The following is a 19,097-nucleotide window of genomic DNA, read 5'->3' on the forward strand; positions in this document are numbered from 1 at the left end:
TCAGGGCAACCAAAAATCAAATAATTCCAAAAATATACAGTAAAAGAAATGACAGAAAAATTAAAATCGTACCCTCTAAAATATCTATTTAACACACAAAGAAGGCAGTAATGAAAGAACAGAGGAGTAAAAAAAAATAAGATAAAAAACAAACAGTAAAATTGTAGCCATAAATCCTACCTCACTGGTAATTGCTGGTAAACTCTCCAATTAAAAAGAAGAGACTGGCAAAATGGATTAAAAAAACCCTTGTGATCTAACTATATGCTATTTGCAAAAGATATTCTTTAGATTCTAAGACACAAATAGGTTGAAAGTAAAAGAACAGAAAAGATATACCCTGCAAATAGTCACCAAAAGAACCAGAGTGGCTGTACCAGTAAAAGACAAAACAGACTTTAATACATTTTATCAGATTAAACAAAGACATTTAATACTACTATTACTAATAATAAAAGTGTCAATTCACCAAGAAAATACAATTATAAACTTATATGCAGAGCCCTAAAATACACAAAGCAAAACCTATCAGAATTAAAGGAATAATTAGAAAAAATCAACAATAATAGCTGGATCTTAATGTCCCATTTTCAATAACTGGTAGAACTAGAAAGAAGATCAACAAAAAACATAGAATACCTGAACAATGCTATAAAACACGTAGACCTCACAGACATCTATAGAACTCTCCACACGATAGTAGAATATAAATTCTTCTCACGTGCACATGGGACATTCTCCAGGATAGGCCATATGCTATATCATAAAACAAGTTTCAGTAAATTAAAAGCATGAAGTAATACAAAGTATTTCTTCAATTATGGAAGCATATTTGGGAAGTCACAAATACGTAGAAATCAAACAACACACTCCTAAAAAAAGCCAATAGGTCAAAGAAAAAAATCACAAAGGAAATTAGAAAATACTTTGATGAAAGAAAAATGAAGCCACAACAAACCAAAACTTAAGAAATTTAACTAAAGCAGTGCCTCAGGGAAATTTATCTTTTATAATACATAAGAAAACCAAAGAAACAAAACCAAAAGGATACATATGAGAAAATTTACTATAGGCATTGGCTCACAGGATTATGGAGGCTGAGAAGGCCCGCAATCTGCCACCTGCAAGCTGGAGAATAAGGAAAGTTGGTAGCGTAATCCAATCTGTGCCCGAAGGCCCAAGAACCAGGACAGCTGATGTCCAAGGGCAGGAGGAGATGGATATCTCAACTCAAGCAGAGAGAGTGAACTTGCCCTTCCTCCACCTTTTTGTTCTACTCAGACCCTTTCAGGGATTGAATAATGCCCATCCACATTGGTGAGGGTGATCATTTTTATGCAGTCGGCTAATTCAAATGTCAAGCTCTTCTGGAGACAACCGCAGAGACGCATCTGGGAACAATGTTTTCCCAGTTATCTGGGCATCCCTTAGCCCGAGCTGACATATAAAAGTTTCTATCACACCTGTAAATTCCTATACTAAAAAAGAAAAAAGACTTTAAATCAATAACCTAACCTTCTACCTTAAGAAACTAGAAGGAGAAAAGTAAACCAAATGCAAGCAGAAGGAAGAAACAGTCATTACTGTGGAAATATAATAGCGCTTATAAAAACAAAGCATAAACAAAATCAAAAGTTGGCTCTTTGAAAAGATGAGCAAAACCAAGCCTTTAGTGAGACTGACCAAACAGGAGAGACTGGACGCAAGTTACTACCAGCAAGAATTAGAGAGAGGACATTACTACTGACTTTACAAAAATAAAAAAGTATTATAAGAAGATATTATGAACAACTGTATGCCAACAAATTAGGTAAGCTACATTAAATGGACAAATTCAGATAAAGACACAAACTACCAAAACTGACTCAAGAAGAAATAAAATTTTTGAACAGACCTGTGACAAGAGATTAAATTAGTAATCACAGAATTTCCCAGAGAAAAGCCCATAAAGGCACCGGTGAATTCTCCTAAACATTTAAAGAACAAGTAACACCAATCCTTCACAAACTCTTTCAAAAAGCTGAAGTGGAGGAAACACTTTTTAACTCATTCTATGATGCCAGTGTTACCCTGATACCAAAAACAGCAAAACTCACAACGAGAAAAGAAAACCAATATCTCTTGTGAATGTAGACATACATATTCTCAATAAAACATTAGCAAACCAAATCCAGCAACATATAAAAAGCATTATTCATCATGACCAACTGGGATTTATTCCAGGAATGCAAAGTTGGTATAATATCCAAAGGCCAATTAATTCGCCATATCAATTGAGTAAAGTACAAAAAAATCACAATTATCTCAATAGATGCAGAAAAAGCATTTCGCAAAATCCAAAACCCTTTCATGATAAAACACTAAACACACTAGGAATAGAATGATACTTCCTCAATATGACAAAGTGTATCTATAAAAAATCCACAACTAACATCATACTTATTGGTGAAAGAATAAATGCTTTTACCCTAAGATCAGGAATAAGAGAAGGATTTACACCCTTACCTCTTCTTTCAACGTTCTAGCTAGGACAATTGGACCAAAAAGAAAAAACAAGGAAGCAAGAAAGAGGGAGGGTGGGTGGGAGGGGGAAGAGAGTGAGGAAGGAAAAAAGAGGCATCCAAATTGGAAAAAAAGAAATAAAACCATCTCTACATGAAGATGACATAACCTTATGTATAGAAAATCCTAAGGTATCTACTAAAAAACCATTGGAACTAATAAAGGAGTAAAGATTGCAGGGTACAGGAATAATATGCAAAAATTAATTGTATTTATAAGTGCTAGCAATTAACAATCCAAAACGGAAATTAAGAAAACAATTTCATTTACTATTATATCAAAAAAATAAAATATTTAGGCCTAAATTTAATAAATGAAGTGTACAAGCTATACCCTGAAAACTACAAAGCATTGTTGAAAGATAGTAACAAATATCTAAATGAATGGATATGCCATGTTAATGAATCAGAAGATTTAATATTGGGTTGGCTGCAAAAGTTGATTCAGGATTTTGTGTAACATCTTATTGAAAACCCAAACAAACTTTTTGGCCAACCCAATGTTAAGACGGCAATACTCTCCCCAGGTAATCCACAGATTCAATGCAATTCCTATCAAAATCCAGCTGGCTGTTCTGAGAAATTGACAAACTGATCATAAAACATGGAAATTCAAGGGATTCAGAATAACCAGAACAATCTTAAAAAAGATCCCAATTTCAAAACTTATTAGAAAGCTACAGTAATCAAGACTTTACAGTAGAGGTATAAGAACACATATACAGATCAGTGGAATAGAACTGAGAGTCCAGGGGCTTCCCTGGTGACGCAGTGGTTAAGAATCGTCTGCCAATGCAGGGGACATGGGTTCAATCCCTGGTCCAGGAAGATTCCACAAACCACGGAGCATGTATGCCACAACTACTGAGCCTGCGCTCTAGAGCCTACGAGCCACAGCTATTGAGCTCACGAGCAGCAACTACTGAAGCCTGCGTGCCTAGAGCCCATGCTCCAAGAGTAGCCCCCACTCTCTGCAACTAGAGAAAGCCTGTGCGCAGCAACAAAGACCCAATTCAGCCAATAAAGAAATAAATTTATTTAAAAAAAAAAAAAGAAAGGTGGTTTGAAGATGAGACAGTGGCAGCCACTGAAGTTTTTAAAAAAGAAGAAGAAGAAGAAGAATTGAGAGTCCATAAATATACCCTTATATTTATGGACAATTCATTCTGGTCAAGGATTCAATGTGGGAAAGAACAATCTTTTCAATGAATGGTGCTGTGACAAGTCAATATCCACATGGGAAAAAAAAAGAATTTGCATCCCTTCCTCACACTATACATGAAAATTAACTAAAAATCAACCATAGAGCTAGACATAAATGCTGAAACTATAAAACTCTTAGAGGAAAACAGGGGTAAATCTTTATGACCATGGATCATACAACCTTAAACATGATACCCAAAGCCTAAGCAACCAAAGAAAAAAAAAATAATTAGACTTTATCAAAGTTAAAAATTTTGTGCTTTAAAGGACACCATCAAGTGAAAAGACAATCCACAGAATGAAAGAACATATTTGCAAGTCATATATTTGATTAGGGTCTAGTATCCAAAATAAATAAAGAATACAATCCCACAACAAAAAGACAAACAATCCAATTAAAAAATGGACAAAGGACTTGAATAGACATTTCTTCAAAGAAAATATACAAATTGTCAACAAGCATATGAAAATATGCTGAACATCATTAGTCATTAGGGAAATACAAATCAAAACCACAACGAGACATCACTTCACACCCACTGGGATGACTATAATCAGAACAAAATACAATAGTGTTGGTGAGGATGTAGAGAAACTGGGACCTTTCTACATTGCTTCTCGAAGTATAAAATGGTACAGCCACTTTGGAAAACAATCTGATAAATTCTCAAAAAGTTAAACACAGTTACTATATAACTCAGCCTTTCCACTCCTACATATATACCCAAGAGGTTTGAAAACATATGTCCACACAAATCTTGTACAGAAATATTCACACCATCGTTACTCATAATAGCCAAAGAGTAGAAACAAACCAAGTGCCCAACAATTGATGAATGGATAAACAAAATTTGGTATATACACACAATGGAATACTATCCACCCATGTAAAAATGAAGTACTAATATGTTAAAATATGGATAAACCTTGAAAAACATGCTTAGTGAAATAAATTAAGCCATAAAGGTCTGTAGCTTACTATGTGGATGACTTATAAATGGAATTAGATGATTCCATTTATGAAATAATATCCAGAATAGACAAATATACTGAGACAGAAAGATTAGTGGTTTCCAGGAGGTAAGGAGTGACTACTAATTGTTACAGGGTTCATTTTGTGATGATAAAAATGTTTGAGAAATACATAATGGTAATGGTTGTACAACCTTGTGAATATACTAAAAACCACTGAACTGCATATTTGTAAAGGTTGAATTTTATGGTATTAGAATCATATTTCTATTAAAGGAAAAGATTCAGTGGTTATATCCATCCAAACAATAATTATAAAGAAAAATGTATAATTAAAGTTAGTATTTTTCAACCAAGTAGCATAATAATATCAAAGAAAATGAAAAGTCAATGTGTTGATACTTTATAGTTACTTGGGACATTTTCTTCCTGGCTAGACTAATTTTTCCATGACTTCTAAAATGAGGACTAAATTTCAAGGACTATGAGATTCACTAACCCTTTATAATTTAAACACTCCCAATTTAAAAGTGCCTGATATTACACATTATCCTGCTTACTGAATTCTCTAGGATTTAACAGTCTTTGTTTAAGAACGTTATCTGCAGGGTAGGCCAGCAGGCTGGACAGAGAAAGAAGAGATTGAGTTCAAGTGTGAAGGTGATCTCCTGGTAGAATCTCCTCTCCTTCTTCTAGGGAGGTCAATCTTTTTCCATTAAGATGGTCAACTGATCAGATAAGGCCCACTCACATTAGGGAGGATAATCTGTTTCTCTCAAAGTCTGCTGACTTAAATGTGAAGCTCATCTAAAAAAGGAAGGAAGGAAGGAAAGAAGGAAGGAAGGGAGGGAGGGAAGAAGGCAGGCTTCCAGGAAAACATCTAGAACAATATTAGACCAAACACCTGGGAACTGTGGCCTAGCCAAACTGACACATAAAATTACAATCATGGGCATGATATGGTAACCAGAGTGCTAGACTCCTAGTCTGAAATTCTGAGTTCACCTTCAATATCTCTCAGTAAGGGACTTCACCTCTCTTCACCTCCACACCTGTATTGTAAACTGTGGAGGAATATTGAAATTCAGTGTGCACAGTGAGAAAACAAAGGCAGTTAGGGACTAATCTGACCTGCTCTACCTTATTCTCCATTAAATTATATATCACATGCCAGTGAGTGCCCTATAGCTAATATTAAGAAATCAGGGGGCCTATTATTGATTTAAAATACCCAATATTTGCTGTGTTCTAAATTGCTGTGGGATATATTGAAAGAAATCTGCTAACACCTCCAGGTAGCCTAAATTTTGAATATAGTTTGTGTGTATGTATGCATGCATTTATGTACTTTGGTTGTAAGGCTAAGGCACAACTGAAAAACATAAGAAATAGATATTCAATAAAAATAAATCATATATAAATAATAAATAATAACTAAATATATGGATTCTTCCACATTGTATCCTATGTCAATGGCACCCTCAAGACTTATGCCACACAGTGGTACTGTGTCTTTGCAAATCCCTTCCTCTCCACTAGCCCCAAAAGAAAAAAAATAAAATGCCTTCATTTTTGCCTCCCTCCTGCATACCATGGGTCTCCAACTGCTGAAGCTTTGTCTAAATCTCTAAGAGTATCTCCCCTAAACTCCATATTCCTAAATTGCCTCTCTACCTTATCAAAAGCTAATGAACCCATTAGTGGCTGATCCTTGCAAGTTCTCTTCTTGTTACCAGAGACGTAAACAGGGAATCTGATTACCAAGATTCAACTATTTCAAACTAATAACCACTACATATCAACCACTACTAAAACTTCACATTGGTTAATGGGGAGAAATGCTCAGTCAGACTCATGAGGGCCCTTAACGCTGCTTCGAAATACTTTTCCTTACACCTACTCAGTCCTTTCTTCTATTCTCCAAAATGGTTACTCCTCACCTTCCCCACTTCTGTTAACCAGGATACCTCATGCCCATTCACCTATTCCAAGTCGATAACCTTAACTTATACGGAGCAAACGAAGCCTAGCAGCGGCTATCTTCTTCCCAGGAGAAACCTCTCCGGATCTACAGTGGCATCCTACATTATTTATTTTTGACTCACTTCAGGCAAAGTGGTGTATCTTTTGTTCGGCAAAGCTAACCACCCTTGCCCCCAACACACATCTCCTTCCACCTCCTCTGGGAACTTGGCCCGTCACTTTTCCTTTCTGTTTCTCTTAATTCTTAATCTCTTTCATTTCTTCCTCAAAATATGAGCATGCTTAAGCAACTCTAACCCTTAAAAACAAAACAAAAAGAAACTAGTTTCCTACTAAGAAGCAGGAAAATGTGACCCACAATTAAGAGTAAAAACAATTGAAACTGATCCAGTCACAGAGCCAATATGCTGGCTGGGCTTGCTTTCCTTTGTTTCCTTAGTGGCTGCATTCACAAAGGTGAAGCCCTGCTCCAGCACCCTAATTTAAGCAGTGACCCAGGCCAGTCTCCCTCCTCACAGTTATGTTCCCCCTTTCTGCAAAGGAACTCAACTCCTGTATGCTCCTGCCCAGAGGAGCCCCCCAGGATCTGCCAGGAGCTTCGACCCCACTCAACATTCGTTTTCTGCTCTACTCCTGGTCCACAGAGGTATTTTTCTTGCTTTGAACACAGTTATGTCTTTTTAGTTTCCTATTTTTACACTTTAACTCTTATTGCCATGTGTTGGCAGTACAAGAGAAGCTTCAAAATGTGACCTTACCATACCACCTCAACTGGAAGTCCCCACCCATTATTTCCTGAAACTCCTCTCTTGCTTTTAAAAACACTACTCTTGGTTTTCCTCTTACCTCTCTGAGAACTGCCTTTCTCTCTCTGAATCCCCCTTCTCTGCTCACCCATTAAATGTGTGAGCCTTTCAAGGCTCCATTCTCCCCTTACTCTATGATAAAGGTTTCATCTGAGGCTTTGTGATCCTCTGAAATTTTATAAAAATTCTGATTTTTTTTCAATCGGGGAAAAAAATTACAAATGATATTTAAAGCCATCTCATTTTTATAAGAAGAAATTTTGTTTGTGGGATGTTTATAATAAATGTATTTCTTCAGTTATTTAGAGTTAGCTCTGGGGTTGTGGCAAGTATTGCCTTTGAAAACAAAATGTTTTTTATAAGTCCATTCAGTTAATGAGGAATGTAATTGGATCTGTGTAAGTGTTGATAGTGGGGTAGAGCACATAGGACTGAGTTGGTTAAATGAAGGGCAAATAATGGTTTGAGTATGTCTCCCATTAATCATGGGTGATGACTGGATTGTGTGCATGTTTGTGAATGTTTTTAATCATCAAATATTTAGGTAGTACCTTTCATAGGTAGTGCTAGGCACTGGGAATACCCAGATGAATAAGGCACAGTCTCTGTCTTCACTGAGTTGACAGTTTAGTCACTTCATTTTATTATTTATTTTAATTCCTCGGCTCTCTTGCCAAAAGGAAGTTGCCTGAATGTGGCAATCTAAGAAGGAATAGGACCAGGGAGATGAAACAGGCATGAGGATACTTTATCTAGTTCTGTTTCCAATACTCTCAAGGAGGTCTCCTTTGAGAATGAAACCTACAAAGAAATGGAGCAGCGTGCCCCCCCCCCCAAGCTAATTGGCTCATTACCCTTGCTCATTGGGCAGAGCAGCACAAATAATCCAAAGGAAAAAACATCAAAAAAAAAGTGGGCACATTTCCCAAAACACCTCCCTGTTCTCTAATTGCTATGAGAACTCATTTTAGAATCGGAGGTCAGAGGGGCTTGGGGCTAGGGAAACAAAGTTTGTATGTAAATAAGCCAGGCCCCCTTCTACAGAAGAGTTTGAGTCTGGTTGACAAACTGCACAGAATCCCTGCTCTCTGACACCACAGAGTATCTATTACATGAGAACTTCCTTCTGGCGCCAGGCGGCATTTAGTTTTCACTTGATGTTCTACAGGGGATGAGGCACTATGGGGAAGAGGGTAGAGGGTGGAGGGCTACTAAAATGAGAGTGACTCTAAGCAGGGCTGACTATTGGGAGAGAGGGTAGGATAAGAATGAGCCCCTAGGAGAGAGAATGAGGACAATAATGTAATAACTGACCTTGTACAATCTTCTACACCTTCCAGAGAACCCTGTGCACCGCCCAGCTGTCTCCCTCACCATCACCTGGGAGGTGGGCTATACACAGAGAACCTGCTCCAAGAAGGCCTGTGAGTGGCCCAAGGCCACCAAGCTGATAGGCAGAGATCTCCAAATATCCACAGCAGAGAGGTCTGTTTCCAGTACGTGCCACATGGCAGGATGTCATTTTCTCCCAAGGTTAACTCCACAGTTGAATCCAAGGATGGGACCACATACTGGAGACCAAAGCTTTGTGCTACATTTCAAGGGATGTTTCATAATGGAGTTATTTTCACACTTCCAAAGTATTGCTGATAAAAAATCAACAGTAAAAGAAAAAACTTCTAAGACAAAGTTTCTTAGCGTCAGCCTAAGAATGAAAGACTGTCCCAAGGGATTTCTAAAAATAAGATTGCTATCAGACCCATGAGTCACGGCCCAGACCTGCTCACCCTTCAGGATCCTCCAAATCAGTGAAGTCCAGGGATTCTGCAGACAAGCTTCCGGAGGCCGTGCCACGGGGCTTTGCTTCCGGAGAGCTAGGTTGCTTAACTCTCCTAAAGGAGTATTCGAAGTCATTTGCGGGAGACCCACAGATTTCTAGTCCTAACCCGGGGACTGCAGAATAGTTACGCGTTGTCGTTGGCTCCCACACATACCGCTTTTTAAAAAAATTTTTTTCGAAGTCACCTGCATTTTAGTTGTCATGATGCTCAAAGACGATTTTTTTTCTTCTGTCCTAAATGGCAGAGAAAACGAGGTCTCTAAGTCTTATTACCTTCCCTCTCTTCATTAAAATTTTTATTTTATATCATAGCCGATTAACAATGTTGCATACTTTTTCATCCTGAACTCAGGCCTTTCTTCAGCCTGTGCAAACCTGATGTGTCCAAGCTTTGGCCTGTCTAAACGCGAAGGCCTCACAGGGCTCCAAGGAGGCAAAAATCTGGTCACAAATCTGGGATAAGTAAAGGAGTGGAGGAGGACCGGTTGTGTCCTGGGTGACAGAGTACTCCTCCCGCAGGCCTCACTGTTCCCACAGGAACCTGACCACATGGCTGGCGGGGTCCAAGTGCTAGGAGTTCCTTCCTTTCCTGGTCAGGGCACATGCGGCTACCCTGCATAACCCCAGAACAGAAGCCAGCTCCGGGTTTTGCCAAAGAAACATAGCGGGACTACACTACGCCCCTCACGTGACCGCCTCCCCGCACGGTGACCGCACACCACGTGACCCGTACACCACGTGGCGTTCGCACCGCCTGACTCTGAACGTTCAGCTCCCAGGCCGGGAGGTCGTGCTCTGTACCCAGGGCTGCTCTGAGAAGGCAGATGAAGTGGATGCTGGAGCCCTGGCCAGAATCCGTGGGGTAGCCCGTCCTGCCTGGAGAATGGACACCTCCTTGTAAGTTTTCCCAGTGCTACATGTGGAAATCCAAACCTACCGGAAGCGTTTCTCAGCGTGGTCTAGGGTTGGACGGATTAGATGGGGGTGGGTACACGTGGAGAGGTGCAGGCGAGATGACAGGGATTAGTGAGAGCAGACGTGCTGTAATGTGTGCTTGCCGCATTATGCTGCTTTTTCCCACGAGAATGTGCCTTCCGAGTGGGCGGGAGTCGGGCTCACCAACACCTGCCACAGCAAACACTAGACACTCAATGCACAACTGCATCGTTAATCCCCGAATTATCCAATAGAAATATAATGCGAGCCACATGTGTAATTCCCAATTTCTAGTAGCCATGTTATAAAAATACAAAGCAACAGTAAATTTATTTTTAATAATACACTTTCTTTAACCCAGTATATCAAAAATATTATCATCGTTTGACATAGATTTTTTAAAAAATATATTAGTGAGACAGTTCACATTGTTTTTTTATCGTCTTCAGTATCTGGTGTGTATTTTACAATACTGTACATGACTAGCCACATCCCAAGTGCTCAGTCACCTCATGTGGCTGGTGACATCCATATTGGCCAGTGCTGGTCTAGACTCTTTGTTTTTCTAGATCAGAGTTATGGGCAATTCCTTTGGCCAGCTGGATAACCCAGAACATCAGCAGGCTCGGGGAGGTACCACCAGGAAAGTCATATGGTAAATGCATTCCTACCACCACCATCTTTTAAGCACATACTTACTACATGTTTTGACTTGGCGTCCACAGAGTATAAACACACCCCACCGCACGCCAAACTCTAAACCCACTTGACCTGTCCAACTTTACACTTCCTTACCCAGTATTTACTTTGGAGGAAGGGGGGATGGTGGCATTAAATGGCTTTCTTTTCTATGGTCTGTAATTATCATCCACCTCATTCTCCCTTTTTTAAAAAACCAAAGTCTGCATTTTTAAAAATACTTTAGCAAATTAAGCACCTTTTCTATGTTACACTTACTGTGCTCCTTCTCCACAATCTCATTTAATCCTTTTCAGTTACTGATTTAGGAGTTTTAACCCAGTTTTCACGTAGTGGAAGTGAGGCTTGGAGAAGTGCTGTGACTTTACGGTGAGAAAACTTGGAGAAAGTTTTTAACACAGCCCCACCCATTTTCCTTCAGTGATGTCTCTTATGAGGCCTGTGGAAAATGCCTCGCAATAGTAGCATGGACTTCAGACCCTGGAAGCCTGCGGTTAAAGCAAAGAAACATCTGGTGCACTCTGAAACCTGGAACAAGCCCTGGTGTACAAAACCTGGGTCAGTTCTGGGCTCGGCCACTTATTAGGTGTGTGATGTCGGAGAAGGCAATTCACAGTGATAAAAATAACTAGCATTTATTGATTTTTCTCCCATGCATCAGCCTGTGGCCCTGGCAGTTGCTCATATACTCCCCCTTTCTCACAAGATAGATATTTCATATTATAGATCAGTAATCTGGGCTTCAGAAAAAGTAAATTGCCAAAGGTCATACAGCTAATAAGCAGGAGAGCCAGGATTATTAATGTATTAATTATTAAAGAATGTATTAATGTTTGAGAATGTAACTTTAACCCCACCTCCCATTGCATACTTAAAAAGAACATCTTAAAGAATTTCAAAATCATCAGTATATACCATACACAACTGTATATTTGTGTTACAATTCTAAAAGGTTGTAAGGCATGGGCAGATAGGAATTGCTTTCAATGTGCTTTTTAACAATACAAAAGAAAAGTTTCATTACTCATTTGCAATGTGTGGGAACTTGCCAAAACAATTAAAACTACTGGTTTTTCAAAAGAGATAGTTATACTTGCACTGTTCAGCTCACAGGATTCTTGTAATCACTGAGAGAGAAGGAAAAGTAAAAGCATTTTGAAGTGTAAAGAGGTGGCAAATGTCAGATGTCATTACTAACCTGTTAAAGCAAAGTGCAGTTACATACTAACATGAAATGTATATGAAGATACATTTCTCAATCTTCATTAGGAGTCTGCAACTTGAGAAAAGGAGTGAAAGAATAAAAATATAACTCGAAAGAAATGGAGGGAAAGGGAAAATGAAAACAAGTTAAAAGAAAATAGAGAAAATAGCTGTCTTTCTTGAAAGAGATCACAGGGAAGAAGGGAAAAAGGGAGGGAAGGAAGGAAGGGAAAAGAAAAGAAGGAAAAAGGAAAGAGCTATGGGAAGAAAAAAAAAAAAACCCACGAATAGTTGGGGCCAGGCAGTTCCTTCAAGAAAAAGAAACTGGCCGTGACCTGCTTCGCATTGAGGCTGGGTACAGTTTTTGCGACTGTTTAGAGAAAATCTAGCGCTCTCCCTGCCATTAATCTTTTCTAAAGAAAGACTTTGTTCTGCACCTGTATAAACAATCCCGATTTTTAAAACCTATATGCCTGCCTCTAATGTGTGAGACTCTGTATTTATACTGATAGCTTCAAGTCATCAATAGGCGATGCAAAAAGCTGCCTGAGATCTCCCCTTTATATCTTTCTGCTCCTCGCTTGCTCGCTTTTTTTTGCTTTTCTTCGCCTGGCGCACCTAGAGTCAAGTTCAAGTTCAAGCGTTCCAGGAAAGATTTCTACGCTCTGTCAAGTATCCCAGCGTTTTCCCAGACCAGAGAGAATTGAGAGCGAGCGATCTTTTTACTCAACTGATCCCAGAGGAGCCCCTCCCCCGAGCTTTCCCCCCTCCCCCCCGCCCCCAACAAAATGACAAAATATACCGGCAGAAAACCTCTGCAAATGGGGGCAAACGGGAGAGGTTTGGCAAAACACCCCCACGGGGGAGGCCTGGCCTGGAAGACGAAGGTGGAACGATGATGCCTGAGTGATGAAGTCAGCCCCGGCCAGCCACCTGTTGCGGCCCTTCAGGCACGGAGCCGGGAGCATTTGTTCTGCTGCAGGAGCCGGCGGAGCGAGGCTGGCCCAGCGATTCTGCCCGCTCCAACCAGGCTGACTGCCCATCCGTTTCCTTAAGCTTCGCTCAGTTTGGGAGGCTGCGGGCTTGTAGGGAAAGGACAGGTAAACACAATTCGAGTGTGAAGACTCAGTTTCCTCAATGTAGAACGGAGTAGCTAACCCCAACCCAACCTCATAGAGTTTCAATTATTTTGTTGTTGTTTTAGTTAGTTTGTTTGTTTTAACTACTCAGTGGGCAGGAAGAGGGCGCCTAAGCCAGTGCCTGGCACACAGCAGACACTAAATAGCTGGCCATTGGTGTCCACTTCCAAAACGAAGCACACATCTCCAGACCACGTATTGCAAAGGCCCTTCGAGTGAGTAAACGATGAGACTAAAGTTATGTTTTGTCTCCTTTGAGGAGCATACTTCTGGGTGCTGTTTTGTCCTTTTTTTTTTACTTTGGACAATTGTGCTGACTTAGCATTCAGCATCCAGGAGCCCCCTCTTCAACACACCATCTACAATAGTCATTGATTCCCTAAACTATGACTCAAAGCCCTGGGGTAGGATCCTCTACCTTACGCACTGTAGTGTTAAAAACAAAATTAACTCATGGAACTTCAAGACAGCAGAAAATAACAGATATAGCATCCTGTGCTAGGCGGCGGGGAGGCGTGTAGCGACTGGAATACCGAGGGGCCAGGGATTTTGAGTTCATATGCTACTTACCAGCCTGTTGATTTGAGGGTCCTTTACTTAATATCGATCTCTGCGGCTTAGCTTCAAGTTCTGCAAAGTGGAGATAATAACATTTAAGTCACAGATGTCTGCAAATGAAAGGAACCAATGTAGATGAAAGTGCTTTGTAGATCATACAGCGACGTTAAAGGAAAAGAGGGGAGGAAAATGAGAGGTAACTCGCGGATTCTTCGGTGTTGCTTGCTTGTTTTGCTTTTACTCTTTTGTCGGGCCAGGCTTGAATAAGCAGTCAGACATTATGAGTGATGAACTTGGAAAATTCAGTGCTGCTGAAAAGACTAGGGAAAGAAGCAGAGATCGCTATCCTGGGGTTTCCAAGTGTTCGGCAATCTTCGCCATCGCTAAGATCAGTCGGGGGTGAGAGTGGAAATGGGATGGGTACATGGGTACGAACAAGGTCCCCTCCTTCACTCACTCTACGCACACTCATCTCGCAGCGATGGGTCCGTAGGGGCCAGGGGCCCAAATGCCGGCTCAACAGAGCCTTCCCTTCCCCACCCCCACCAGCAGATCCTCTGCACTCTGAAAATGGTCCCCACCCCTTCCACGCCCCCGCCCCACCTCTTGCCCCCCTTTCCAACCCCCTCTTCTTTGCCTGGGGTGGTTTGTTCCGAGGAGTACAGATAAATAGTCCTGTCAAAAGACGCAGCGCGCCTTGGTGCGCGCCGAGCCTGGGCCCGGGCGCCGACTTCTCGGCCCAACTCTCCCGGGTCAGCGGAGGGGCTCGTTCTCCAGGCCCCGCGCTTCCCGACCTCGGTCTCTAGTCCTCCCTGGAGTTCAGCTCGGCCCCCGCCTCCGCGAGGGAGCGGAAGGAGGAGACCGCGAGGCTGGCCTAGGGGAGGAAGGCGGGGGCGTGGGGGACGCAACGATGTCCACTGGCTCGGTGAGCGACCCCGAGGAGATGGAGCTGCGGGGGCTGCAGCGCGGATACCCGGTCCCCGTCTCCAAGAGGCCGCCGCTCCGCGGCTCCGAGCGCAGCTACATCTCGCCCAGTGACAACTCGTCCGCGGAGGAAGAAGACCCCGACGGCGAGGAGGAGCGCTGTGCGCTGGCAGCGGCGGGCGGCGCCGGAGGCTGCAAGAGGAAGCGGCCCCGAGTGGCTGGGGGCGGCGGCGGCAAGAAGCCCCTCCCGCCCAAGGGCTCGGCGGCCGAGTGCAAGCAGTCGCAGAGGAACGCGGCCAACGCCCGCGAGCGCGCCCGGATGCGCGTGCTGAGCAAAGCCTTCTCCAGGCTCAAAACCAGCCTGCCCTGGGTGCCCCCCGACACCAAGCTTTCCAAGCTGGACACGCTCCGGCTGGCTTCCAGTTACATCGCGCACCTGCGGCAGCTGCTGCAGGAGGACCGCTACGAGAACGGCTACGTGCACCCTGTGAACCTGGTAGGGACGCCGCTCGCGAGGCCCGGGGCGGGCGGCCGAGAAATGCCCAGCACGCACCCGAGCGCCAGGCAGAGTCTGGCCGCTGGGAAGAACCCGAAGGCGGGGTGGGGGGGGGGGGGGGTGCCTGGTATGGTGGTGAGGCCAGTTTAGTTTGTCCCAGATCACAGGAGGGGCCAGCCATTTTCCTGGAGGAGAACCATCCACCCTTCTGTGTTTGCATCATTCTGATCTTTGTACCTGGTACTTTGCCCAGTGACAGCTATTGGCTAATATCCTGCTTCCGGGGTAAATGTAAGTTCCATTTGAGTTCACTGTCCCGTTGCAGATTGACTGGCAAATTTCTCTTCCTAACTTTTTCCAGCTAAGAGTCTGGCAGGTTTGAATCAACAGGCCCTTCTTTCTAAAAGGAAAGAGGGAAGGCCGAGCTTTTTTTTTTTTTTTTTTTTAAAGCCTTTGGGTCTTTCACTTCTTGAAGAACAGCAGAGGTTTCCCCAAACGGGATTTGTCTGGAAAGTCCCTTTCCGACCTGCCAATTCTCCGGGCTTGAGAAAGATCATAACCCGGTTCCTACTTGGAGCGAAGGGCTGTTGGGTGTGTGTGTGTGTGTATGTGTGTGTGTGTGTGTGTGTGTATGTGTGTGTGTGTGTGTGTGTGTGTGTGTGTGTTGGGGGGAAGATAACTAAGAGACAGAATCCCAAATTCATGCAAATTTCTCGGAATCATCGTGAGGGCAGCAAGGACGGACACCTCCCGTCTCACGCGATCAAAATAAAGTAAAATTAAAATCTTAGTTTAGAAAGAAGACACGGGAATTCCCAGAATACTGATAAAATCTGAGCTACTCAAAGCCAGGGATATTCCAGTGTTTCGTTTGGAGCGCGGTTTCGCTTTGAAACGGTCGTTCCTCCTCCAATATCTGATGCTCTTTTTGATTTACAGACATGGCCATTTGTGGTCTCAGGACGACCCGACTCTGACACCAAAGAAGTTTCCGCAGCCAGCAGATTATGTGGGACCACCGCTTAGATCGAACTCCGACTTACTTGACGGGATTATTGGTTAAGCGCGTGTGTTTGGGGGCCAGGGAGAAAAGGGAGACAGCGTGAGAAGCCCCGAGAATGGGAAGAAAGTTCCATTGGATTCTCCTAGACTCCCCCACCCCGGGACTGTGAACTCGACAGGTGGCGGGCGTGGGGGTCAGAGCCCGAGGGTCCGCGGCGCAGCTGTCATCGCAGGGCGCGGAAGGCTAGGCTTGCCGCGGGTTTGGGCGACGACATTTTACTCGCAGACCCAGATCCAACCTCGGGCTTAGCAGTGTAGACTAACCCCGGAGCTGCAGTCTGAGCCCTGTGCGCGGCCGCCCAGGGGTTAGTTTCCAAGCTGAGCCAGATCTACATGTGTGATGGCAGGACTCTGCACCGCCCAGGCCTTTCACCGTTAGGCAATGATTAGAACGCGCTCTCGACAATCGGCATCAAAGACGGAGGTCTTCACGTGAGACCTGCATCGGGACATGTTTTTAAGTTGCAAAGAGAGTGTGGCACACCTGGACCAGGTTTGTATCCTGCAGGACAGCGCCCTCCTGGCGGACGCACGATGCCCTCTCCACGCGGGGAGAGGTGGGGGCGCGCTTTCTGAGACCAACTGAGCTGGATTTGCCCGGAGCGCTCCTGGAGGTTCGGTCTCCAGGTGCGATCAAGACCCTCACTCCCCTCAGGCGCCCATCTCTCCGTAACCAGGCTTCGATCTGTCCCCTCCCCTTTTAGACTTGAGCCTCCCATCCGCCTCTCCCCACTAACCAGGCTCCGGTCTCCTTCGGCGCCTCCCTCTGCTCCCTCCTCCCACACCTACTTGCCTGGCCCACCCCCATTCCTGATTGCCCCCACCTGGCCTCCTTGCTTGGGGTGGCCCCCGCCTCCAACAGGGCCTCCCGGAGCCCGCGTTTTTCCTCCCTAGGAGGATCTCGGGGTGGGCCACTGAGGCTGTTCGGTACCTTAGCGACCCTGATCCGGGGGAACGCACCGCTGCCCCAGGCTGCAGCACTATCACAGTAATTAGCTAATGTAAATAAATTTATTTTTTTATGAATAATAAAACGCGTTGTGAAAACCGAATGCCCCTGGGGCGTCAAAATGTGGTCTTTGTTGCCCTTGACTGAGTTTGGTCTGGAAATTAAGTTAAAGGTGCCCTCTTGGCTCTGCACAGGGATTGGGGTCATTGTCCACCAAGGCGGTTGATCACATTTGGATCACTGCGATTCTAAGTGTAACTCTCCTTCACTTCTATGATTCTGATTCATCTTCTCAAGGCAAGGATTGCTAGAAGGCAGGAACTGGAGGCTTGTTAGGCCCTAAGAGTCTTTGGGGGGCTTGAGTCAATGTTGAAAGGTATACACTCTTCAAAGTAATGTATGTACACTCTTTCTTTTACACACACACACACAGGATGATTTCTCCCGCCTAAAACACACTCCAGTGCTAACAACTGCAAGTAGTTCAAGAACCCCCTACAGCCCACGCACCCAGAGTGGGGGATGGGTCTCAGGACTAACTAGCAGAATAAACCACAACAGGAGGCATCAATTTGTATTTCGGTAGAGCTTTTCTTTTTTTCAAAAAATGTTTTTATAGACTTTTTTGACGTAACCACCTGCAATGTTTGCAGGAAGTAATAACTTGGGAAACCCATCACAGGGTTTTTTAAATGCAGGTCTTTCCTAAAGGAGCATTCTCTTTGTAGAAACTTTAGAAAATTTAAGAGTGTGAAGGATGAAACTATCCAAACAACTGCCCGATTTGGGGTGTGTCCGTTATTTTATGAAATTGAAAGTCAGTTTTCTTGCCCAGAGAGAGAAAATACAGCTGGAGTTTAGGAGGTGAGAGGGAGGTGAGGGAGCATGGTTTCTTGTGTTGAACTAAACTGAATGCGAACTCTGGAGAACTGCTTTCTGGCACGATTTTCTTGGGCTTTTGTTCATACCTGGTGGGGATCCAGCCCTTGAGATCCAGTCTTCAGTGGCAGAAGTTGGGAGGGGACTTCGGCAGGGCTCTGTGATTAAGGGAGAACTTGGGAGTAGCTAGTGACAGGAAGCCTTATCATGGTGATTAAAGGTACTTAGGGTGGTCATAATTTCTGGGTGCCAGGCTTCTGGGGATGGGGTGTCTGTTGGAAGCCAGCTCTGAGTCAAGGTCTTTTCCAAAGCTACCAGCAAATGAGTGCCTTTTTTCAAGGAAAAGAGGCATTGTCATACCTTGTTAAGGTGAACCTGAAGCTTGGAATCCAAGCTCTGCCATCCCACAGACTAGTGACCCTGTGCAGCCCCTCTCAGCCTCAGTTTCTCCAGCTACCTTGGAAGATTGTCATCAGGAATAAATGTGATAATAATTTTTTTTGCTTTTACGTATTTTTATTAGTTATCTATTTTATACATATTAGTGTATATGTCGATCACAATCTCCCAATTCATCCTACCCCCACCCCCAGACCCCCCACTTTCCCCCGTAATAATAATATTTAAGCAACCCTTCTAAGGCAGTGAGCAGCTCCTTAAAGGCTGACTGACTACTAAAGGAAAGGGACTGCAGGCTTTGGCAAAGGGGGACACTTTAAACAGGTGGGATATTTCAGGAATCCAGTCTTTAAGACTAGGTCCTGTTTTGAGATGCCTGGGTTAAAACAGTAAGAGAGAAGTGCCCCACTAGAACAGAAACAGAAACAAAGAAAAGAAAAGGGAAAAAAGGCTGTATTTGTGGTGACTACAGATAAGAAAAAGCATTT

General features: G+C 43.4%; 1 protein-coding gene across 1 annotated transcript; it reads left to right on the forward strand.

The window, feature by feature from the left end:
• Positions 1–14,565: 14,565 nt before the first annotated feature.
• MSC (musculin) lies at positions 14,566–17,425 on the forward strand. The gene is made up of 3 exons (XM_057735880.1): positions 14,566–15,320; positions 16,260–16,378; positions 16,730–17,425. The coding sequence occupies exons 1-2, from the start codon at positions 14,811–14,813 to the stop codon at positions 16,344–16,346; spliced, it is 597 nt and encodes a 198-aa protein (XP_057591863.1). The 5' UTR covers positions 14,566–14,810; the 3' UTR covers positions 16,347–16,378; positions 16,730–17,425.
• Positions 17,426–19,097: the final 1,672 nt, after the last annotated feature.

The sequence above is a fragment of the Hippopotamus amphibius genome, chromosome 5 (assembly GCF_030028045.1).
Source record: "Hippopotamus amphibius kiboko isolate mHipAmp2 chromosome 5, mHipAmp2.hap2, whole genome shotgun sequence".
Taxonomy (NCBI): domain Eukaryota; kingdom Metazoa; phylum Chordata; class Mammalia; order Artiodactyla; family Hippopotamidae; genus Hippopotamus; species Hippopotamus amphibius.

Excerpts from the sequence above, each read along its gene's own strand:
- MSC (XM_057735880.1), top strand. The coding sequence starts at position 14,811 with ATGTCCACTGGCTCGGTGAGCGACCCCGAGGAGATGGAGCTGCGGGGG. Across the intron at positions 15,321-16,259 it reads ACGTGCACCCTGTGAACCTG|ACATGGCCATTTGTGGTCTC; the intron begins GTAGGGACGCCG and ends TTTGATTTACAG.